The sequence below is a fragment of the Tyto alba genome, unplaced genomic scaffold (genome assembly GCF_018691265.1).
Source record: "Tyto alba isolate M040663 unplaced genomic scaffold, T.alba_DEE_v4.0 Super-Scaffold_16, whole genome shotgun sequence".
Classification (NCBI taxonomy): Eukaryota; Metazoa; Chordata; class Aves; order Strigiformes; family Tytonidae; genus Tyto; species Tyto alba.
The window spans coordinates 20,956,878-20,982,560 of record NW_024881278.1 but is presented as its reverse complement, the minus strand read 5'-3'; the positions used below and the strand labels follow the sequence as shown (position 1 = coordinate 20,982,560).

Here is a 25,683-nt window from a genome sequence, read left to right as displayed (position 1 = left end):
CCCATTCTTCTCAACATTCAAATCTCATGAGGCAAAAAAGAAATTTGTGGTAAGGAGAGATATTTCCCTAAAGGCAACTTGTCTGTAAGACTTCCCATCGGTGGTAAGCTACCTTTCTGTGTGTCTGTCCCTGAGAATATGTTAAAGCAGTGCCCTAGAGCCTGAACCAGTTACCCAGAGAAAGCGGACAGTCAAATGGTGCCACGTTAATGATGTACGCAGAGGTGGGGGTGGCAGGCTCCCTGGCCATGGTCAGTCACTCCTTGAGCACCTGGAAGCCTGCTTGTAGAAGGCAAGACTTGATAATAAACAAATCCACTGTTGTGCCCATGAAGTCATCAATCTTCTTCATGCAGGGTCAAGTAGGACTCTGGGACACTCACTAGAAGCTGAGGAACTGACCAGCTAATGGTAGAAAAGTGGATGCCTCCCTAAAAATTTTCTTTTAATGCCAATAAAGAGCACCATCCCACTCTGATGATGATACAGGATGGACTAGGTAACAGTCCTGGCTCACCAAAAGCAGAGCAGATTGCAATACAAAAATATGAATAACAGAAGACCTATAGAGGCCCCACAAAGACCAACCCAGTAACTCTTGCTATTACCAGAGATTGCCTCCCTGTCCTGGTCATAAACAAAATCATTCAACTGTTGGGTTAGTTTTAAAGGCCTGATGGTCTTTTCCTTCTTAGTAAATTGAAAGTTCCTGTAAAAACTTTCTCTGTACAGTAGATTTCTTACTTTAGAAAAACTTTCAACCCACAGTTCAGTGTGGGGAGGTGCAGACTAGACAGACTACAAGGTGGACAGAAACCTGGCTGGAGTTTCAGGCTCAAAGGGCAGCAGTGAACAGTTGGAAACCAACCAGTTACAACTGGCATTCCCCAGAGGCTCATACTCAAGCCAAAACTGTTTAATACTGCCACATTTGAGTTATATAATCAATAATCTCAACCGTGGAATGGAAATACCAAGTCACTACTTCTTGCCAAAGGCAGAAGGGAGCCAGATTGCATGCTCAGTTGATCACAACAGGACTCTACTGTGAAGAGATTTGAGATGCAACTCCCCTTGCGCAATTTAATCTTCCAGAAAGGAAAACAGCTGGGATTTTGTGCTGAAAGTACTTGCACAGTTGAGCATCCAGCTTCTCCTCTAAGCATTCAGGTCGAAGAAAATTATCACAATGGTAGAACTTCTAAACAAAACACCAAATCATTTAGCATATAATAAAATGCACTTAAAAATAAGATACCAGAGATGGAGCGTGAGAGCTGGTAGGACTTCAAGTCAAATGTAAAAGGACAGAAAAGGGTCTGTGCAGCTTCACGTGCAATGTCCACTGGCCTAGTACAAGAAAAGTTAACCATATGGTGCAGCACCACACTGAACCCTTCAGTACTGGTTGTTCCCAAAGCTAGAGTGAGAAAGGAGGCCTGAATTTTACCTGCTTAGTCACCAGCATGAAGACTGGTTTGAGGGACATAGAAGGAAGCTGTAGGGAACTGGAGAGATCTGAAGATGTAAATAGGCTCAGAATCCATGAGCATTTCATCTCAGCCAACAAATTCCCGAAAATGAATTCCCGATTAAGTAGTTAGGGAGCTATGGGGAGCACTGGCTCTTGGCAGAAGTCAGAAGGCATCCAGTGTTATCTTGGTTATATACTTCCACCAGAGTAAGAAAGAGCCTCCTAGGGCAGATTGGGGGGAATGTAAAGTGTTATCCTGAAGTATGAACACAGAAAAAATATTACTGATGTGAACCTCAACCCTCATCCCTTTATAAAACGCAGGTTACAATCCTTTAAAAAGATGATTAGACTTTTTGGTAGAGGTCAAGAAAGGTTTAGCTGACTGAAGCAAGTGACACTAATAATATAATCATCTTATATTTACAGCCAAGGAATTGCAGATGTTGCACATCCAGGTATTTCTGTTAGCTTGTGATTAACAAGGTGACACACCTGAAGGAACAAGCTCAGCAAAATTCTAAAAGCAACATTTTAAAAGTACTTATTGAATGTCAACACCAAAAGCATTTATTTGATGCTTTCAGCTTTCCTCTGTACTCTGTTATGATGGTTTCAGGTTTGGGGGTTTTGTGGTTTTTTGTTGTCAAGTTTTTCTCTCCCCCTAAACACATAATACATTCTAGATTGTACACATAACCCATAAATATTAAAGTTATAGCCAATTTATTACAGATATTATTTCCCTGACAGTTAAACAGTGTTATATATAAATATTTCTACATTAATACAAATACATGCAAAACAAATCAGAAAATAGAAGCCTTGAGTAAAGAATGACTGAATTGCAAAAAAAAAAAATATTATAAATTGTATACTTTGCAATTATTCGTGGTCATATTTTTACGAATCTATTCAACCTCACAATTTCCAACTCTGATCCCAGAGGAAAAAAATTCTACGTGTTGCCAGTATTTTGCTTTGATGATACTCACAGATTTCTCCGTGCAATTATCTTTTTAATATTACGCTTACAGGAAAAGAGTTTTCCAGTGCAGCTACACATTATTTGAAACTGTGACACACAGCTTAAGCAGCAAGACTCTGTGCAAAAGAACAGTAATGTCACCAAAAAAAGTGTGATTTTTAAGTACCATGCACAGAAAATTGTTGATACATCAACCAGCTTAAGCAGGGGAAGATAGAGATGAAGCATTAATGTCATTTTTTCCTGCAACTTCTGCATGTCTCTGTAAAAAGTGACAGCAATAGATAAAAGATTTGATCTACAACAGGTAGTAGAGACAAGAGTAGTCTGTACTGTTTATAAGAAAAGGAACTCAACATTGGCCAAGTTTCTTTATTTCGTACTTCACATCTTCACTCAATACTGATGTTTGAAAAATTGTCCTGTACACCATGAATATACAAAATTTATCTGAAGCATTCGATCTGTAAAAATAGAAACAATTCAGTCAGACCAAGTGTAACTGAAGACATGGCAGACAGTAAAGGGATTGTTTATCTGGGCTGAAGATGCAGTCAGAAAGTAAGACTTAACTAAAAGAACCACAGATTATTAAGGAAACAGAACTAGGTAAATTAAGATTTTACTAATTTGTGAGAAGATAGGAGAGATAAAGGTAATGGATTTTATTTTAAATCAGTAAGCATAATGTCACTTTAGAGACACCTTGGTGGCCTAATTACATACAGCTAGAAAACTCACTGCCTTCAGGCACCCTCATATCAAGTGCAAATCTGCGCAGTTATAGAATATATTTATAAAATATACTATATGCAAACATCTTTACAGAGCTTTAAATCAAGCCAAAAAGTAAATATACTGGATGGGACAACAGAAAAAAAAAATCAATGCAAAATGGGGCCAGTGTGATTGTGGCCCTTCCAAACCAGAGGAAACCATTCAGTTTGTCTGCAACAAAAAGGAGATAGGATATGCACCTTAAAAGTTGACTGTTAATAAAAATGAAGAAAATACCCTCTGTGCTGCTGCAAATTAACATAAAATTAGCTTTCATGAAATTTTGCGTATTGTTGTTATCTTAAAATATCTTCTAAAGCACAATGTCAACCCTTAAATACCAATAACCAATCACATAATTGAAAGTGAAAGGGTTCCCCAGCTAAATTCAGATTACAAACTACATAATTCTAAAGAGTGCAATGCTCTCGAAAAAGCTTTAAAATTAAATTATTTTACTTGTAAAGCTAGTGTTAGGGAGGTTTTTTTTTAGTTAAAAAACAACTGGAAGCAAGAAAGCTGCAAGAGTACAAATGACAAAATTGTTTTAGATACACCAAGTGAAAGAGTGAATTATCCACTGATGCAGACAGAAACATCCATTTGCTACATTATTTGCTTCCTTACTTCATTCAATTGCATGTACACACATCTTAAGTATTAAAATGTAGAATAATAAATAAAACGGCTCAGATTACTAGCAAGGGGCAAAACACAATCTGTAATTGTGCTCTAACTAGTTTCTGTTTCAGCAGTCTTTTTCTCTTGCAGTTTATAAGAAAAATCATAGTCAGACTTCCAAAAAGAGTCATTCTTTTTTATCAGAAGCTCAAGTTCAGTTGCCCAGGTTTATAACCCAAGACATTTCTGTGAAGGAAGCACAGTGCAAATTATATGACTAATAAAACTTGCTTACATAGAAAGAAGTTTACTTAATTCATGTTAATTGGTATCTTTATGAAATACATTGTAAAACAAAGATTAAATAACAGGACTGGGTTTGTGTTTTTTTTCACTCAAACTTTTTTTCCTAATCCCTCCATTGAAAAGCTTACTGAGTTACAAAAATCTTAATAAAGTTCCAGTCTTCTGCAGATAGCCATTATAAATGCTGCCAATCAATGCCAACTAGCGTTTGATTTGCTTCTTGTGCATGTCCAATTTCCTCTGTGATACTGTGCTGCTGCCAGAGTTTTTGAATCTTTTTAAATCGTTCTTTGCACAGATGTAACGGATTCCCACGTCTGAAAAGGAGATAATACTTATCAGCAATGATAAAACACTGCAACTAAGCACAAACACTCAGGTGGTACATATGAAATATTAGATAACTCTTCAAAATATTAAAATATTTAGACAATCCTTTAGCATTATTCTCTTGTCAGAACTAATCAACAGATACTTGGATTAGTAAACTGGAGTGGTGCCTTGCCCAGTCCCCCACCCTGACTGCTCAGTGGTTCCCTCCAGCCTCTGGGAATCTCACAAACAGCCCACAGAAGTCTAAACATAGTTTTTCATCAATCTTGCCATGCTGAACCAACTCACATTCTATGATTTTGAACAGTTTCAGAAGTAGCAATTATTAACAATATCAAGTCTTCAAACTATTCTCATACCAAGCAGAGATAGAAGTTAAGACAAAGAACTATCACATTCAATAAAATAATCTCAAAGTATTTTCACTTGGTATTAAATTAACACAGATTATACAAATAAAATTTTCAGCCTTAGTTTCTAGGCAACTTCACAGATGCTAAAAAGATATAAGCTTTTACATCTCAAGACAACTGTTTATAACCTGGCAAAGATTTGCCATTAAGTATTTTTAACCTAAAAACACATATTAGCATTAAAATGTTTAAAGACATCAGATGCAGCAGCAATGTAAAAACATATTACCTATATAGTTAAAATAAAAAGGTAACATAGAAAGTGTACTTTACAACCGAGATAGTTTTACAATCCCTGTCTTTAAAAAGATCCATTTTACAAAATATTTACCTGAGCCCCTGGTCAGTCTCTCCATAGTCATCAAGGTAAGGAGGAGGATAAAAGCAGCCCTTTGTTTTTCCAGCTAAAAATAGCACCTGACATTCTCGTACTCTAGAGAGAAACACAGAGAAGATTTTAGGTTTTGATTTTTTATGTGAATAGTTTCTCATATCTTAATAAACACTGCTTTTCCAATTTTCAACTACTTTTATTCTGTATAATCTGCGTGTACAGGTTTTTAAAGGTACTTTTTTTTTTTTTTAAAAAAAAGCAACACTAAAAATCTTATTCTCTTCCTGTTATAATGCCTCAGTAGCAGTTAAAACCAATGTAGTTTCATGTCATATTACTTGCAGTCTGTGTAAGATACTCAACCACAAGAAAATAAACCAATTTCACTTCTCACTAATCTTTGCCAAAGTGAAAATAGACATCATCTAATCTTTCCTTGTATGCTGGAAGACAACTAAATTCAATTTTCATGTTTTCAACAACAGCAGCAACAACAACAAAAATAAAATCAAGGTATTTACCTTCATTGTTGTGTAATACTTGAGTGGAAATAAACACACAGAGAAAACAAACGCACTTCAAAATGAAATTCAGATTTTTCTATGATACTTTATCTTCAAAGAAACAGCCTTTGAACCTCACACCGAAGTACAAAGAAAACGAATCCACTCTAGTTTTTAGGCCACTGCCTTTACAAAACACCCCTGCGATCACAGTTATAGAACAATTAATTTCCTACCTGCACAAATCATCTAACCTAGCAATGTAAGTAGAGCTATTCAGTTCCTTACCTAAGGAATATGCCCACTCCAGAACCACAAGTGTATGTATGTGCAGTACAAGCTCCAACATCATCTCCTTCTAATTCAGTTTGACAACAGTAACTCTGAGAACATAGCATGGTCCCACACACAAGGCACAATGTTGGGGCTCTGCTTTTATCACCACCTGATTTCGGACACCTTTTGTTAAGTAAAAAAAAAAAAAAAAATAAAATCCATTGTATGTATTAACTCTAGATGACTTTTGAATCTTTATACAGTTAACAGTTAAACAGATCCTTGCAATTTCTATTTCACTGAAATGTACGGCAGTTTTGCTGGAAGAGATGACAAGCAATATGTGCCATTGACTTTATGATTTTATAAACAACTTTATGAGGCTTTCAATTTAGAGGTTTCCCAGTTCATCAAAAGGAGATGACGACCTTAGGGGTCCTCACTATAATTGCATATAACTTACGAGAAATTGGATGCTTGGTTAATGAGGCAGCTGTAGTCATCTGGAAGGTCTATTAATTTGTTGGATTCTCGTGCATAGCTGGAATAAAGCAATCAAATTAATCACTCATATTTCAATGAATAACACACAGTGATTTCAAACTCATTCATGTTTTCCTGACTCATCTAAACAGCATCTGTGAATAATTAAATTTTTACAGTTTTCCTCTTCTATCGTTCATAGAATAAAATGGTAGCATGTAAAAAAGGAATCCACATCTCAGACCACCTCCAGTTTTCTTAGTCATATTTTCTTTGAATCTGAGAAAATGCGCAAGCGGAAAGTCAGAAAAATACATGTCATATGTATTCTTTTAGAAAAACCTCATGATGAGGTCACTACAGGTTTAACCGAATATTTATTCTGCTCCCTTATCAGTTTGCTTTGTATTTTCATTTTGTCGCTAATATTGAATGGAGAATAGTCTGACTCTCAGAGAATCCTGAAGAGAATGAATTATTCATGCAACGACAGGGACCTATTTAATACCAAATGTTTCTATCTGTAGAAATAACAGTTAAAAGTTAGTGTATAGCATCTGCCAAAAAAACCTAAATCTTAACAGTCTTCACAAATGTGACTGTGAAATCTAAATAGAGGTTTGTAATAGAAGAAATGTACAAGAACATGCTGAGAGGAAAAAAAAAAAAATCACTGTCAAGTTAGACATAATCTTGGGAAAAGCAGTTAAGAATCAACAAAAGAAACACATGGAAAAAATCCAAACAGCCACACATAACAGGAAATCAATTATGCAATCACAGTATCCTTACTGTATAAGAAATTCTGTTAATAGCCTGGTATTTAACAGATGAAATGATTAAATTTTATTTTTGCCACTTCACATTATTGCATGTACATTGACTGACTTCATGTACTTTGCACGAGATTAAAATGTAGGAATATATTTAATGATGACACTGTAAACTTCATTCATTTGTAATTATTTGGATAATTGATAACCATTTTTTTTTCCCAGCCTTCATTAAGAAAAACACCTTCATAAAAGAAAAACACATTTCCACACCCACTAAGTACTAGATGTGTTCTGAATACAGAATAATTGCTTAGCAAGTAAAAAGGTACAAAAAGGAAATTTTCATTATAGCAACTGATTTGGTGTTGATTTCACTGAATAATTTGGATTCTTTCAAGAGTTAACTTAAAAAGCTCTTCAATGCCTGGTATTTTTAAACAAAGGTTGTACACATCTTTTAGCAACAGCATATCTTTTGAATCAGAAGGTACAAACTTACTATAGGAAACATGAGAAGAAATATTATGTTCTTCAACTACTGCAAATCAGTCTAAATAAAACTATAATATTTAACTTTGCCTTTAAAATCTACTAATTCAAGCAATATTCCACTTTTCTTACAAAATTCCCCAAATCTCTTTGCTTATCTCCTAATACCTATGTCACTCAATAAAGCAGAACTGATACTATGTTATTAAAAAGACCCTTTAGGAAAAAAATACTTGGAGAAAACTGCAACATTAAAGTTTCTCCCCATCTCTGCTAAAAATTTCTCCATGTTTACCTGATAGCATGTCTCTTCCCTTCCAGATATCTTTTTACTTCATTGTTACTGCACCAACTAAGAGAAAGAAAAAAATTGGCTTTTAACTTCAATAGATGATACTTTCCAAAAATAAATAAGCAAAAAATCCACCATACACCTGCTCAATAATCTCTATAAACATAATGATTTCTATTTCTTTTAAAACACTTCTTTCACAAATGCTTTTCAAAGTCTATGATTCACTTCCATATACACGCTCCTGGGAGAATACTTATATTACTATCTTGTGCAGGATTCTTTATTACATTTAAACTAAGCATAAAAACACAACTTACCTTTCTATTAATGTGTTCAGAATCTCACTATTTTCTTGAAAAAGGCAAGTGAGGTTGTTTGGCAAGGAAAGATAGCTACATAAGTGTTCAAACTGGTTTGTTCCATTTACTGTAAAAAAAAAAGTGTAATTCTTATAATTACATTTTTTTTTAAATGACACGACCTACAATAAATTAAATACAGCTCTAAATAATGGGACACCTATCTTTTTTTTTTTTTTTTCTTTTAAACTGTATTCCCCCACACCCAAAATGTGGTATGATATATGAAAGCGCTAGTAAGGGCACCAGACAGCTATGCTGGAAAACTGCCAGTAATGAAAAGCAACTTTCCTCAGACTTCCCCTCAAGCATGTGTCAAGCCTAGTCATGTAAGAACCACAACAGAGTTCAATGGCCTTTACAACCTAGTATGTCTTTGGTTAATGTCATCCAATAAAGGACTACTTTGCCCTCCTGGGAGTCCGTGACACAAACCAAGACAGGTGGTCAGTGACAGGCAGTATAACAGCCTTAGAAATACAGAAATTACAAATGCCTGCAATGCCAAACTCTACTAAAATACACAGGACACAACCACCAGATAACCATATTCATACCAGTCTATTGGTTTGACTCCCTGGGTCTCTGCTCTCCCAAACTTTCAGGACAAAGAGTACTAGTACCTCTTCAATGGCACAGCTTCTTTTGCTCCTGAATAAAGGAGCAAAGATAATTACAATAAAAGCTGTGCTCACTTCCCTCTCATGCCCAAGTGACTGCCATTTCACAACCCCCAGTAAGACACCACAGAAAGCCAATACAGGCCAGCTGTGGGATCAGTGGGTCCTGGGGCAGGTACATGGGAAGGGAAAGCAAAACACCCAGTGCCACGGCCACTGTCAGGACATCCTTTGGTGGCAGGGACCTACAGGGACATCCAAGCATCTGGGATTTGAGGATTGTAAAAAACAAACAAACAAACAAAAAAAAAAACCATGAAGCAAAGCCTTCCTCTTCCTCTCCCCTACAACCAACTCTCTAAAGGCCCACAGACCTACTGTCTGGAAGTACACCTGCACTTTGTACCACATCTTCAGAGTATTCTTAACCACAAAAAAAAAATTAAAAAAAAAAAAAAAAAAAAAAAAAAATCAACTGGTCACTACTGGTCCAGTCTATGAACTTGAGAAACCTTGTTACAGAAAAATCAAAGTTCAGAAATAATGGTTTCCCTTCCCTCCAGCACGTCACCACAACACACAGCTGGGTGTTGTTGGCAAACTTGCTGAGAGTGCGCTCAATCCCACTGTCCACATCATCAAGATGTTAAACAGTGCTGGTCCCAATACCAACCCCTGAGGAACACCGCTCATCACTGCTCTCCACTTGGACATTGAGTCGTTGACCGCAATTCTTTGCATGTGACCATCCGGCCAATTATCCACTGAGGCATCCATCCATCAAATCCATGTCTCTCCAATTTAGAGGTAAGGTTGTCATGCAGGACAGTGTCAAATGCTTTGCACAAGTCCAGGCAGATGATGTCAGTTGCTCTTCCCTTATTCACCACTGCTGTAACTCCGTCATAGATGGCCACCAAAGTTGTCAGACAATCACCAGTCACCTCCTTATTTACATATGCTCTAGCATTGTTTCCTGGAAGATCTGCTCCATGGTGTTGCTGGGCACAGAGGTGAGACTGACTGGCCTGTAGCTCCCTGCGTCTTTTTTTTTCCCTTTCTAAAGATGCTGGTTATGTTTCCCTTTTTCCAGTAACTGGGAACATCACCAGACTGGCATGACTTGATGCACAGTGGCTTAGCCACTTCACCTGGCAGTTCCCTCAGGACCTGCGGATGCATCTCAGGAGGTCCCATGGATCTGTGCACCTTCAGGCTCCTTATATGGACTTGAACCTGATTTTCTCCTACAGCGGGTGGTTCTTCATTCTCCCAGTCTCTGCCTTTGCTTTCTGCATCTTGGGCAGTGTTACTGAAGCCCTTGCTGGCAAAGACTGAGGCAAAAAAGTCACTGAGTACCTCAGCCTTCTCCGTATCCCAGGTAACCATGTCTCCTGTATCCTTCTGGAGAGGGCCCACATTTTCCCTAGTCTTCCTTTTATCAGTGACATACCTATACAGGATTTTCTTTTTGCCCTCGCCCAGATTTAATTTTACCCTGTCCAGATTTAATTCTGTCAGAGCTCTGACCTTCCTAACCTGATCCCTGGCTGCTCAGATAGTTTCTCTGTATTCCTCCCAGACTACCTGTCCTTGTTTCCACCTTCTGTAAGCTTACTTTTTGGTGTTTGAGCTTGTCCAGGAGCACCTCATTCATCCATGCAGGCCTCCTGGCATCCTTACCCAACTTCCTCTTTGTTGGGATGCATCTCTCCTGAGCTTGGACGAGGTGATCCATGAATATTAACCAGCTTTCTTGGACCCCTTTTCCCTCTGGAGCTTTATCCCATGCTACTCTGCCAAACAGATCCCTGAAGAGATCGAAGTCTGCTCTCCTGAAGTCCAGGGTGGTGAGCTTGCTGTGTGTCCTTTCCGCCCTGAGGATCTTGAGCTCCACCATTTCAGAGTCACTGCAGACAAGACTGCCCTTGAGCTTCACACTCCCCACCAGCCCCTCACTGTTGGTGAGAACAAGGTCCAGCATAGCACCTCTCCTTGTTGACTCCTCTACCACTTGGAAAAGGGAGTTATCCTCAATGCATTCCAGGAACCTCCTGGATTGTTTACTCCCTGGCTGTGTTGTCCCTCCAACATGTATTGGGGTGCTTGAAGTCCTCCATGAGCACCAGGGCTTGTGAATGTGAGGCTGTTCCCATGTGTCTACAGAGGGCCTCATCCACTCAGTCTCCCTCGTCGGGAGGCCTGTAGCAGACCACTACAACATCTGTCCCTGCATTCCCTTGAATCCTGACCCATAAGCTCTCAGTCAGCTCCTCATGCATCCCCAGGTGGAGCTCCACACACTCCAGCTGGTCACTGACATTGAGGATGACACTCATGTCTCATCTCCCCTGTATGTCCTTCCTAAAGAGTCTCTGCCCTTCCATTCCAACACTCCAGTCAGAGGAGCCATCCCACCATGTCTCCATGATGCCAGTAAAGATTGTAGCCCTGTAGGCATGCACATGTCTCTAGCTCATCGTGTTTAGACCCCAGGCTACATGCATTTGCATAGAGCCATTTAAGTTGGGCCCCCAAGGAAGCTGACTTACTGGCTGGAATTTCAGAAACATAATACAGTGTATTTGTGGAGAGATATTAATTATTAGCAGATGCTGATATGAATGAAATCAATGCAAGCAAAAGCAGGGCTCATTTGAAGACAATAATCAATCAGAGATTTGAAATAATAAAAATTTCACATTTTGACCGAAAAGCATCAATTTCTAAGTAATCTAGAACAGCATTTGCCTCTATATTAAAAATACTTTTCTAAAATGGAAACTATTTTTCTTTTGCTTTTTTCATTATGCAGATATGGTTCTCCACTGGTAACAAGCCCACATTCATTCAACCAGCTTCCGAATAGAGTTTAAATGTAATTTATTTTGTCCATAAATGCTTATGTCTTCAAAAGCTGATTTAATACAAAGCAGACAGTACCTTGAATTTCTGAGGGTGCTGGGACTCCGTTTAAGTAATGGAAAAACAAAGCAGAACATCTCAGGAAAGGCATGATTCCAGCTTTTAGATTCCTCCATAGGTGCCACCCTGAGGAAATTTCTTTCAAGGCACTTAAAAACACAATAAACAAGTTTGCTTTTATTTAATCATTTCAGTTTGAGAGCTATATTCGAGTAAGTCTTCAGTCATACTTCATATTAAATTACTGAATTCAGTTGAAACAGGCATTAAGTGTTTATTTCAAAGCTAACTCCAAGAAAAAAGAAATAGATATTCATAAAAATGTAACCGGCTGGGAAAGTAAATTAAAGAAAATTTTGCACAGACATTTCAGATCCTAACAAGTTTTCTGTACTTAGGCACTGTCAATTCCAGATTCTACACATCTGCAAACTAAAAAACATTGTTCCAGAGCATGATCTTCATGAGCACAGAGGAATTTATAGGAACAGTTACTTGAAAAGTTAAACTAGGAGTGGATAAGAAATAAGATGCAAGAGTTCCCAAGTTAAAAGTTTCATCTTTGACATTAGTATATAGAATTCAGTTAGTAGTTAATGTTGAGTCTGGGAGGGAGAACATATTATAAAATTTTATCAGAAGATCGAAATTTTACCTTCCTGTACACTGGCAAAGAAATTTATACAGTGTAAGCACAGCTATTTCCTCTTCGCTGTTAGTATTTTCTTGATCCATGCCATTCTCTTCTGAAGAAGAAAGAAGTAATAAGCAAATTACTTCATATATACATGTAGTTACTTCATATATACATGTTTATACAGCAAGAATGTAATTTTTCAAGTTTTGAGAAAAAGGCCAAAACTAAGTGAAACATTCCACTGTACTACAATATGCTGTGCTGGAAAAAAGTCTTCTGCTGCACACATATGTGCTAAGTTTATGCTATTGTCAACTCCAGTGTGGTGTTGATTTACTTGTTCGATTGGTTGGGTTTCTTAATATACTTGCTTGGAGTTCTTTGTTTTTGGCATACTATACCTTATCCAGTTCCTCTTGCCAGAAGATACATTGATTCCTTACTTTGCCAACTGCAACTTATTCATCATGCAATGCCTAAGCCAAGTCTCTTCAATAAACACTTCCAGACACTGCTACATTAGCTGGAAAGCTAGGATTTATGACTAGCTATGCTCCAAAAAACCTCCAGTGTTAAGCAATAAAGACAAAAGACTGAACTTTCATGAGTACAATTTATCAATACTTTCCATGGGCTGAAAGGGAGAGCACCAGCAATTTTATTTTGCAACTGTAAACTGCATACATTTACCAATAGCACCTTAGTGTTTTCCAAGCAGAAATTTGAGAAATCATTTCAATAAAAGTTGGAAGAAAGTGGCATTACCTGTTGATGAGGTAAGTAAAATTTGTATTATGTGTGCCATAGTGACAAGATGAAACAGGTGAAGATCTCCAGTGCCAAGACTAACCCCTGAAAAATCCTGACAATGTATGGCAGGAAAAGAGAGCACCAAGCTTACCTGTAAAAGAAAACAAGAAATATGTTATATTCCTTTTCTTCTTGAATCTTCCCCTTTTCTCTGCTCATTATGCAACTATGCCCTTTGAAGACAGCGTACTTCATAAGGCTAATTTTGAAGCTAATTAGCCAGCCATTATTTAAGGGAACAACGATTAACTATCAGGGGGTTTTGGGGGTTTGTTTCTTCCTTTTTTTTTTTTTCCCTATTTTTTGTATGTGGTTTCTTGAGCGGGTTGGTTTTGGGATTTTGTTTTGTTTAACATCCAAAGAGTGTATATTCCACCTCATTTCACCCCTTTTTTATCTACAGATACAAATATCTGAAATGAAAAAAAGTCTTTAAGTAGTGAAAAAATACTAAAAACCTGAATATTTTGAAAAGTTCCTAACCCAGAGTAAAGAGAAAGTTTCCAATTAAGTTTTTACATAGTGCCTACTGGATCAAAACATTATTAATGCATATTGTAGAATACTTACCAATAAATGAAACATGTCAATATCAAGTATGCAAGGAAGATTTCCATTTTTTTCATTAGGCACCAGTGCTGAAAGAAAAAGAAATTTCTTAATTGAACATGTATATATGAAAATATTTTAGTGTACTTCAGTTACAAAATGAGAGCCATCTCCTTGGTTTATATGCTTAAAGTACTTAAAATGCAAATGTATCTGTTTTGGTCGGAATGGTATGAACTCAAGAGTCGTTCAACATTACTGTAAAAGACTCTCACCTACTTGACTGTACTGTATTGAAATGAAAGAAACCCATAGTAACTATTAAAAAGTGTGTGCTGCCATTCATTACTCCCATAGCGACTTTCTTTCATTGCTAAGGTTTCCAGTGGGAGATAAAATGAGACAGTACCTCAAGCTCTGACCCAGAAATAAGCTCAAACACTAGTGACTAAACAGAAACACTAGTTGTTCTCTGTTGGACAGCTGTTCAAAGGAAACTTCCGCAATTTGCTTACCTTTACAAGGTTCACTAAATTTGCCTCCTGGACTCAAAAATACATTGCTAAAGAGTCTCCTAAATTCACTATTTTATCTATCATTAAGAAAGAGCTAGGTATTGGTCTCCATCTCTGTGGTTTCACATTCACAGTAACCAAAAAGTATGATCCAAAGCACTCCAGCTGACAACAGAAATTCACACTTAGGAAATTACAAGTACCTCCAGCTAAAAGCAAACATAAATAAAGTGTCTTTAAAACGTTACATTGTATTTAAAGTAACAATCAGAGAACAGTTGCAAACTTCTTTAATCCAAGAAGTAAAATCTGACTTACAATAAAAGTTTCAACTGCAGCTATGAGAATAGTTTTGCAGTGTAGCTATAAGCATTAAGCTGCCAAAATTAAAAACACTACTACAGTAAAAAATAGTCTCCTCATAACAACTTAAAAATACTGTAGTTGAAGACTGCTGCCTTGCTGGGCAAAAAAATAACAGCTGAAGATCTGTGGCATTTTGAAGGCATTTCTATTAGCAAACATTTCACCACCACTTACATTTCAAATGCTTTCACTTTTGCAAGCATATAGCCACAGAATTCAACACAAACGTGTGAGAAATGCTTGTCAAAAACATGACCAGCACAAGTGACTTTCAAAACCAAACTTTTATTCAATAAGTTATCTTTATGTATAGTTCATAGAATACTGACAGATCAAAGGTTAGTAATTGTCCTTATTCCCAGCCCTTAAACATAAAATAGCAAACACTTTTCCTTCATAAACGTAAAAGCAGTACAGTTGCTTCTGTCAGCTGGAAAGAAGAGCTTTGAAGAAATGTTGATTCAAGTTTTCAAGGAAACACAAGCCATGCAGAACACCATATATTACAACGTTCCAGTCAGATAGTGAGTAACATTTTCTCTTCTGTCTCACACAGAAAATGGCTCAGTTGTTATGGCTCCAAAACGATGTCAATTAAGTTCTTCGCCATAAAGCTGCCATATGCTTGCTGAAATAGGTGGTGTATCAAGTCTACTAGTAATTTCAGTATGTGACAGCGTTTTAGAAGTTTCCCTGCTCTACTGACTGTAAATATTAAAATGATCCCATTTTACAACACCCTTTCAGAACAGTCCTCTTGTGTAATTACTGCATTAGGCTGAACTTCAGACTTTTCACCTCTATCTACAAATGCTTCAAGCTGGGAACATTTTGGATGTTCTCATTAAAATTCTCAACTAATTTATGACATTATTTAATAAGTCCTATTTTATCACAGATCCTACTTTTCAAAGACAAAGAAGTTTGCAGATATATTATAGACCTCTGCAAAAATCCTGTTTCATTTCAATACTATACTAATCTTAATTTCATCCACTTTAAAGTTTCAGTGCATCACTTTTTTTTGTGAAGAACCACTCCTTCTCCTCCTTTGCTCTAGGTATCTTTCTAAAAGCAGCAATACAAACGCTGGGAAGAATCAACAGAACTCCTTCACAGCAAAATAGCCACGCTTCTCTTGAAATGTATCTTGGAACTGCAGACCAAAAGAAATGTGTTTTTTTTTTTTCATGGTATGACAAAACACATATAGGTACAGATGTGAAAATACCAGCTCCTGGCCTACTAAAAACCACTACACAAAGCAATCCTCTTGCAATCAAGACTAAAAATCATTTTGCAAGCATTTTTCTATATCTATATCTTTGTGATAAACAGCATAAGGTGGTGAACTTACATGCTAAGAGAGTACAAAAGTGAGTCTGTACTGCTGAAAGAGACGAAACTGACCAGTGAGCTGCTGCAAATCTTGTTAATGATGTAAGGCAGTCATCCTTTAAAAACAAAGAAAAAGAGACACTGCCACTGTTAATTAAATTCCTCAATATAAAAAGGTCTTTTGACTTAGAGCATTCTTTTCAGGCCCCTCAGATGTAGTTTATGGGAGCAGTTTGAGTGTCTCAGTATATGGCAGATACTTGCAATTATGCAAATATACACATGCCCTTGAGTATTCTTATTTTGACTGTTACCATGAGAAACCCTGGCCTTACTAAACTATGCATTTATAGGAAAATAACCAACATAATAGTTTTGCTAGATTTTATTTTCAAATAAATTAATAATCAGATACCGATTGACTAAACAGTGGAATCCAACAAAGAGAACTATCAAATAACCATAACTTAAAATTTAGATATTCTGCATTAAAGAAGCACAATTCCCTCTTCTTCCACCGACACAGAGAAAAAATGCTACTTGATCCTTACCTGTCGACAAGGTAAATGACCAAATAATGGTTTATCTTCATCAGCTAAAATTCGTTCTGGAAAAAACACAAAACCCCAAAATATTTCAATGCTGTGAATTTAACTAAATTCTGAAATTCACATATAAAGGAACAAAATGAATACATTAGTACCTATAGTCTGTATTGTGTAAGCACAGCTTCCCCAGCACATTATAGGTACACGTGGATCTTCTTCATTTGGATGGACCTTCAAGCCTACTTTGTATGTTGCTGTACCAAAAGTTGTCAACATCTCTTTTATGCTCTCGGAATAAGGATTCCTGAAATAAAGAAAACAACAGATGAGCATTCACCCCATAGCTGAACACCTGGATTTTTGAAATTTAAGTGAAAACTCCAATATCCTTCTTTGGATCTGTTATTATGTAACCTCTTTTCTGTGACAGATACACTCCCAATTACTTTTTTATTATTTCTTGGAACCAATCTGATTTTTTAGTGTTAAGAATACCCAGTCTTCAAAGATAAAATAGTTAAGGCTAAATTAAAAGAATTGTGTACAACTGATAGCAAAGTCTGTCATCAGCTGGGATAGGTGACTTGCGTTTCTGTGTGCAGCTGGCAAGTGCATGTCTGTACCATGCAATGAATTTTACTACTTTCTCCTCAAGTGAAGAAAGGGTAGACTCAAATAGAAACACACCATAATAGCTGAAAATACATATTAACGTACTCTCCATTTCATAGTCTTTCTTCCTGTTTTACTTGCAGTGCTGAGCTACAATGATGAATCCTTTGTTCACTTACAAGTAATAGAAAGACACAGCTTAATCCTGATGTTGAAATTTACACAACTGTAGCATCTTCTCTGCACACCCACTTACTACATCCATCTCTGAAATTCTACTGCATTATTTACTACTCATGGCTTGGACTTCAGTATCATTATAATAATAGGATCTACTTTTCTAATTAAAGCAAAATTCATGTATTTCTCAATCATTGAGAACTTACAGTACAGAATTCACATTCTATTTTCATGTTAGTATTTCATAGTGAATTTTTAATGATTTATTAAGATGTAAATACATACTTCGGCTTGAAATCTGGTCTAAATCCTTCAGGTAATTGCAGCTGATCCATTTTTTCTGAATTACCAGAATTGCCTGTACAAACAAAAAGAAATAAGACACTGATTATCCACCTATACATGATTTTTACGTTATAAAAAGGTGCAGAACCGCATTAACAGAAACTGAAATTCCAAGCTATTCTGGCCACTTTTGCCACCATCTCCCAACTCTACTGCGGTAGAACCAAAATACTCAGTCTTTTCCATTAATATTACAACATTTTCACATAGAAATATATACATTTCTTCAAACTTACTTGCAGAGTCTTCACCTCGAAGTAAATACAGTGCTTTTATTTGCTGGGATATTGTTTTGATCCACTGAGTTAGGTTTGGTTGGCCTGAAAAGTCTAACCTGTCCAAAGATATATATAAACAGAATACACAAATTAGTTAAAACCAAACTACATACAGAATTAGTATTTCATAGGCATTCCATGTTCTTCTGTTTCTCAACAGGCTCTTTCTCTGCTATCCATGTATTTATGTTCAATTCTTTTTCTGCAGGTTCTACACATTACTGGATTTTCATACTCTAAATTCCATGCTATACAGTAACCAAGGAACATCCATGAATCGAAATAAACAGACAGGCAATCCATTTGAGATTATCAAAAAAGAAGATAATAAACATTTTGAAAGGGTTTCTTGGGGTGTGTTTCATTAGCGATTTTATTTTCCACACTTATTGAAGACATTTATAAAGCAGACTGACCTGTTAAACAAAACTCTTGGTGGAGGAAGCAGAGGAATAACAGTGTTGCTTAAGCATTCACAAAGTGGGCAAAGGAATTCACCATTTTCTACGTCATAACTTGTGTGTACTCGTAATCTTTGTTGTCTTCGTTGCTCTTTTGCTTGGACAGCATCAAAATACCTTTAGAAAAGAGCAAGATATTAGTGGGAAATTATTAAAACATTACTTTAACATGTAATTCATGAATTCACATGAAGACACTGTTTTGCCTTTTCCCAGATATACCTAAGAAATTATCTGAAGGAAAAAGCTTTACCCTCTGGCTGATAAAGTATTGCTAACTACAGGTTATCCCCCATTCTTGGCAGCCTAAATCCCCCAGAAGTTCTGAAGTACACTGGGCTACTATTAAAATCATGTTTAAGCCTGACATTTAGTAATTTTCATTTAGGAAAAAAAGGGTAAGAGGAATAAGCAGAAAGTTAAATAATTGAAAAAAATATTCTGCAGTTTTACATAAATTTTTAAGGGGAGTGCCATGAGCATTATCCATGTGCATATTCCATTACAGACCATAACAGAGCAACAGCTGGAAAAACTGGTGGCTGATCTCCGAATCCTGTATGAAAAGGAACTGAATTCACTGCTTTGCTAAAGCTAACTGCTATTCCAGAAGTCTCTGGAATGGTTTAGAGAGTGCCCAATGATGACCCAAAATGCACTGTGAATACAGGCACCTAAGTTCATTTATTTCCAGGACTTAATGGCAACCACACAGAACTGTACATGCACCACACAACATGAAGAACACATCTTCAGTGAGCAGCGATTATCAAAGACCACAAATGAAATCCGGGCGTGGTTAATGCCACAGAATCTGAGAGCTCCTATCAATCTTCACACAGAAGGCAGAATTTGAAATCAGGTGCTTCAGGAGCCGTGTCAGGGACCAAAGCAAAGGCCTAATCCAAGTCAGAGGCTTGAATGGTTTGCATTTGTTCACGTGGCATTGGCACCATATAGCACTAAGCGCTTCCATCCTCCTCCAAAAATCAAAGAAGTAATTGAAAAAGGTTTTATAAAAAAACCCCAACAACTTAAGAGCAAAGGATAAAATTGAGTTTATGTTGAAGATGAACTTGAACTAGGTTGCAGACGTTTCTACTTCAAATCAAACATGACAGAGGAATTAAGAGTGCAAGGAATGCACTGTCATTTAAAACTTCAGTAGAGAGCACAAGAAGCAGCAGGAACATGTCTATTACTGAATTGCAAGAAAATCCAAAACATCTGAGCTTCAGTGTTCAGATATATGTGCACCACAGGGGTGCATGTGCACGATTATGCATAGGGATAAACAACCCAAGGGGATGAAAGCTGCCATACGTGGATTTGGATTCTTCTTTACCAAGATGACACAGCAGATGGAAGTTATTTTGAACATGTTTACAGTATTTATTATAATGAATTCTACTTCCCCCTCCCAAAAGAAAGCTGTTTTAATCACCTCATTAAATTACTTTTTAACTTTACTACATGGCAGTAATTTTGCCATTAAAATTAGTGCCATTAGGCAAACTGATGGCATGACATGCTATTTGGACTAAAAACTTCAATAGAGCTTTTTACCTTTGCCAACAATGAGCGTGCATAATATGTCCACAGCTACCCGTGTGTGTTCCACATGATAGATCTGGGTGCATGAATAACGGGTCATATTTTTCTGTATTTAAAACAAAATAAAATTATTTTGAAATAAGCATTTATCAAAAGACTTAACTGCTAATAAGTGTTTCCACATTTATTTTATCTGCATATTTATTTATGTTATCTGCATTATTATTAAACTTTATCACAAAAGTATAACTCATTTGATTAAGTATAAAACATATTGCTAATACACAACAATTTAAACTGTTTAGACCATTTACAAGTATCATGTAATTTTGTTTTGAGCACATGTTCTGTACTTCAACTTCAAACCAAGCTTTCAGAGGTGCTGGGCCCTGGTAAAAGTCCCCAAGATCTATCTGCGGTTTTGGTGGTCCAGTACTATCAAACAGTGAGTCTGAAAACACTAGTCTTCTGAGTGAGAGTGCAAAATGATTCAGTGCAGAAATCTTCTGTGTTTACATATACAGAATTCAGAGGAACCTTTGTAACAATGCCACTGATCATTGTGATCTATTTCACAAAGTTACCTACATCCAAACATTTTTTTATTATTGCTAAGGGGTATTTCAGACCATATAACTCAGAGGAAGGAAATGTATGTCTTGTGCTTTTACAGCAGTGTATCAACACCTCCTCTCTCTATAATGTCACAGGCATAGTTTAAGAACATACACTTCTGATTTTAAAGGCTTTTTAAACAGTTACAAATAATTTGTCATAAATGGCTGGCGGAACATTTAGATAATGCGTTGCAGTGACTATACGTTTTTTAGAATACACGTTTCTACCTCATGAAAAATATGGGAGTTTTGACACTGATTACAATTAAGTCCTTCACAATTACACAGTTAAGGTGAGAAGGTGATGCCACTGTGTCAAAGAAAGCATGCAGTTGTCACAGTGACTCTGACATTCATTAAGGACAAATATGAACACTACTTACCAGGGTCTGGTGTAATTTTGTTTCTGTTTTTAGACAACACAGTTGATCGCTGAATAAATGCTGCCAAGACCATAGCCCTGCTGTCCACTTTAACTTCTTGTTCCTCCTGACACAATATACACATAACAACCTGTCTGTGTTCAGCTACTCTAGTTTGCTCTGGTCCCAAGGCTGTGAGTTTTGCATCTGAAATTACAGGGCTAGAATATCCAAAGAATACTAGTGAGCAAATTATTTGAAAAAATTACAGATCAGATGATGATTTAAATGTGATTAATGAGCTTTCTAGCTTTATGATAAATGCTCTCTGACAAAAAATGATTTTGGCATGTATACAACAATTCCTATGACCCCAGAAATAGAACATATTTTCCAGCAAAAAATCATACCCTCCCAATAGTACTGCCCACTCCAGTTTAACACAGAAACTGTGTCTGCTGCCCTCCATCATCACCATCCTTCAAGTGCCTGACATAAGTTTAGAAAAACTCTCCACTTCCCCACAAAATCCTTAGCATGCTTCAATTCATATTTCTAGCTACAAGAAGATTTTCTTCCAGATCAACAGACATATAATCAATTACCTCCAATTTGCTATGTTTAATATCATAGACTCTTCAGTATTATTAACAATTTACTGGATAATTTAATACAAAAAATTATTGGCCTGTTTTTGCTAAGTGCCATGAGGATGGGATAAGGAAGGAATCAACATTTAACCCACTATCTTGACAGAAAGGGAGAGAAAAGCATCCTATTTACTGTTGCTTTTTTGGTCTCAAAAACTTATGAAGAGTTTTCCATCAAGACAAAAAAAAAAAAAAAAAACAAACACTTTTTAAAGCAGTAACAACAGAACAATCTGATGTAAAAGATCAAGGAAGAAAATTTAAAGAGATTGCTTTACCTATTTTCACGTACTCCAGAGGCTGAAGTATCTAGCTCTTCCAAAGTTTGCTGAAAGAGTTCTTTGTTTTCATTAATGAAGTGCCGTTGCATCTCAGACATCTGGGCCATGATCTTTTCCCTGCGCAATCTGGCAATCTCAGCTTTTCGCTTCCTTTCAGCTTTGTCTTTATCACGTGAACTCTGAAATTTTATTGTTCAGTCATTTTTAAAATCTTGCTGCAACAGTCAATTTATTTTAGCTACTGCTATGTGTAATTTGCACTAACCTCTAAACAATTAAAATCTCATAAAAAGACAAAGGAAAAGTCTATCAAAAAATTATTTGGTGCCCTCTTTACCTCATGTTCAATGTCAGGCAGAATTGCAGATCCAGAAGGGTACCTCTCTCCCTTCAACCTTTAACTGTATTTTGTATTTCTCTTCCTTTTGAGAATTCATAAGATAAAACGCTAAGTAAGGTCTCCTCTCTAGTACTGCTCTTCCTCCATACTAGCTGTATTCCTAAATGCACTACAGTGCTCCAAGGTCTTTGTGTACTATCTAGAATGTCATGTCATGCTAAACAAATTGGCAGAGCTTATCTGGAATAACCAGCATGGTAAAAATACATAGATACCATTCCTTTTAACTTCCCAAGGAGCCTGAAATTATGAGAAGAGTAGAATCATTAAATACTGTGATCAGTACTACAAACAGTTCTAAGGAGTAAACTTGCAAAAGATCTGAGACTACAATATATAAAGCAAAGAAAAATAGTCCAGGAATTCTCCCAATAGGTCTTTCAAACAAATGGGTTTGATCTATAAGCTGTGAGACAGAATTCCAGAAATCACTGATGTTTCCCATCTTTGATTTAGAGCTGCAATCAGAAATATTGTCCTTTGCTAGTCACAACTCAGACCTGTTCTGGATCAGCTAACTGTTGCAGCTTGCTTTTACCTCCTCCACAATATTTCCTTCTGTCTCAGCCACGGGACTTGTAGAAGAGCTTTCTCGTAGCTTCTTAATAGTATTAAAAGTCTGTTAATAAAAAAAACAACAACAAAATGAACAAGTAATTTGTTTGTGATATGCGAATAAAACTGTGTATACTATAATGCTGGCCAGATAATGAGCAGTGTTGGATTCTAGAAGAAGAAAGAAATAGGTACAACAAATCGACATAGGAAATAAAGAAATCAACACAGTATAATTAGGCAAGTTTCCAAAATCTTCTTTCCATGCTTTTCAGCAGTTATATAAAATAGATTTACCTTCAATATCCATCTGATCATGTCCTTGTGCACTTCCAGATGAGGTGCGTTTTGCAGTGTTTCTAGCATAGCTAGTATACTAGGGGAATTATTGGGTGCCTCCCCTGGTCCTGAGAAAAAATTAGGATGATATTTGATGATACTGTTAATCTGACAAACTAATCATTCACTAACATTAGAAACAACAAAAACACCAAAAAAACAGTCATGTATATTTAGCAGCTAAAGAATTCCTTCAACAAATAGGTACAATACAAAACTTGCACTTCCCCCTCTGCAAACATTTTCATGAATACCCTCTAAATCCTGAAAAGTTAGAGGAAAGAGTCTCAGAAGTCTTGCTCACTGACACTGTGTTCTTACAAGACAAATGCACTGTATGTGCTCTCTGGTTGTTTTTATCTTAGGAGCTGACATGTAGAACTTGCAGTATTTTATTTCCCACCTATTTTAAATGGAAGAGTGTTAGCAAAACTGGAGGCACTAGTCAGAAGATACAACAGAGAGCCAAGATTAAAAGGCCGTTTAAGAACACAACTACAGTTTTTGCAATTTTAACATCTGATCATGTTTTGATCAGATCATGATCTTTGTTGAAACACTACTTGAAGAAATTAATAATCAGATTTCCTGGAAATTATTCAACTTTTGGATTTTACCTCTAGAAAAGGCCTTTAGTATTGCTACTATGGGAATCCACACATATGTTAAGCACACATGTATAGTCAACTTGGTAAAATCTTGATGGATAAACAAATATACTCTTCTCCTAAATACTGTTTCAGAAGAATAAAATTCAAGATACTGGCATTTTCAGTTATTTAAGATTTGTATACATTTGAAAAGAAATGCATACTTGATATTTTCTGAGTGAAGGTAAATGTCACAACATTCTCCTCACTGAGATTCTCCAGATGTTGCTTTTCTTCTTGTAGTGCCATTCCAAGCAAATGCAAAACCTAGGTAAAAATTATAAATTATTTCTTAATTAATCCATATAATACCTTTAAATAGTTTGGATAATGTATTAAGAGACAAGTCATACAATAAAATTGTAAAATATGAAATTATAAAATAAGAATATATTTGAAGTTATTTCTATATACATAATTCCAAAGCTACATTACCCAGGAGTAAGAGTGTGTTTGTTTACAAGTTCTTGAAACTTTGCCAGATAAAAAAAGTTTTATACCACTTGTATCTTTCTATTTGCTGTCCTGTCTAGTGAGAAGTCAGTGCTTCTTCAGCTTTCTCCCTAGCACTTGCATTTTATTATTGCAAGTCTCTGGACAGAAACATGATGCGCACTTTAAATCCTTTTTACATACAAAATTTGACTGACAAAGTTAAAATCATTAAACTAAATTTATTCTAACACTCCAGAAATACATTTTAAAATAATGTTAACTTTTAGGTCAGTAAAAAGCTGTAATCTTCTTGAACTTAAAAACTGAAATTACCCTAAATTTGCCATGAAAACAGTCTGAATGGCATTTTAAAGCTGAAATACTTAAATCTGGGTGGTGAAGTCTGTCATCCTGAATCAATCACTTTTGTCACCCCATACAAATCGGCAGGATGCTCTAAACAAAAAGTTACTGAATGCCTGGAATCAACACGGAAACCCGTGTAAGGAAAGGATAATCACCGGAAAATCTGTAGCAGAACTGGAATGCAACACTCTAAGCATCTACAGAAAAAGTGGTAAAATCTGATTTGAGTCTTTGTTTTAAAAAGTAACAGTCAGTTTTTCCTCAGTCAATCACACCTGCCTAACAAGGCCTCATCAGATACGGGCAACTTCTTCCAGATGTCTCAGAACCACCTTTGCACGGTGCTTCCAAGATGAGTGGTTGACTTGGGAAGATACAGTCCAGCTGCATGGCACCAGTGCATACAAAGTGCCATCAGTTTCTGAGCAAGTGATAGATCCCTAATGAATCGCACATTTTGGAGAACACCACAGAGGTACTCAAATGGCTGAGCATGTTTTAGTTCAGTTTCAAAAATAAAAATAAAACCTTACTCTATTCAAAGTTATTCCAAAGCCTAGCATTCTCACATTATATACATGTAACTAAATTCAATTTTTGTTGTGATTTATAATAGTGATATATTGTTCCATTTTCAACTTTGTGTTATAAAGAATTGCTTCGGTTAATTTAAACTTAGCTATAAAAGGTAATATACTCTCAATAAGACTCAATGTCAGAAAATTAATATTCAGTTTTAAAGATGGGGTTTCACTGCAAAACATTATTGAAAAATCCATCAGTATTTTCGAAAAGTTTGGGTTTGGATACTAAACCAACAATCCTGACCAATATGAATAACCCTTTGGTGGCAGTTCGCCACT

General features: G+C 36.3%; 1 protein-coding gene across 3 annotated transcripts in view; it reads right to left on the bottom strand.

Annotated features, from left to right (window-relative positions):
• Positions 1-2,820: 2,820 nt before the first annotated feature.
• The window catches only part of UBR2 (ubiquitin protein ligase E3 component n-recognin 2), a 60,229-nt gene continuing 37,366 nt past the window's right edge, over positions 2,821-25,683 (bottom strand). For 2 of the 3 annotated variants that reach the window (XM_042789295.1, XM_032989275.2), the window contains exons 26-47: positions 24,184-24,286; positions 23,328-23,437; positions 23,014-23,094; positions 22,073-22,254; positions 21,166-21,365; positions 20,178-20,271; positions 18,567-18,728; positions 18,109-18,206; positions 17,813-17,885; positions 16,891-17,039; positions 16,739-16,794; positions 16,207-16,303; positions 13,990-14,057; positions 13,375-13,510; positions 12,628-12,718; positions 11,991-12,121; positions 8,386-8,494; positions 8,069-8,125; positions 6,489-6,566; positions 6,038-6,208; positions 5,244-5,345; positions 2,821-4,483 (exon numbers count right to left, since the gene is read on the bottom strand). In XM_042789295.1, coding sequence (XP_042645229.1) covers positions 4,342-4,483; positions 5,244-5,345; positions 6,038-6,208; positions 6,489-6,566; positions 8,069-8,125; positions 8,386-8,494; positions 11,991-12,121; positions 12,628-12,718; positions 13,375-13,510; positions 13,990-14,057; positions 16,207-16,303; positions 16,739-16,794; positions 16,891-17,039; positions 17,813-17,885; positions 18,109-18,206; positions 18,567-18,728; positions 20,178-20,271; positions 21,166-21,365; positions 22,073-22,254; positions 23,014-23,094; positions 23,328-23,437; positions 24,184-24,286 — 2,490 coding nt within the window. In that variant the 3' untranslated portion in view covers positions 2,821-4,341. Of the gene's footprint in view, positions 4,484-5,243; positions 5,346-6,037; positions 6,209-6,488; positions 6,567-8,068; positions 8,126-8,385; positions 8,495-11,990; positions 12,122-12,627; positions 12,719-13,374; positions 13,511-13,989; positions 14,058-16,206; positions 16,304-16,738; positions 16,795-16,890; positions 17,040-17,812; positions 17,886-18,108; positions 18,207-18,566; positions 18,729-20,177; positions 20,272-21,165; positions 21,366-22,072; positions 22,255-22,975; positions 23,095-23,327; positions 23,438-24,183; positions 24,287-25,683 lie in introns of those variants that run through there. The other variant, XM_042789296.1, reaches the window with a different exon arrangement.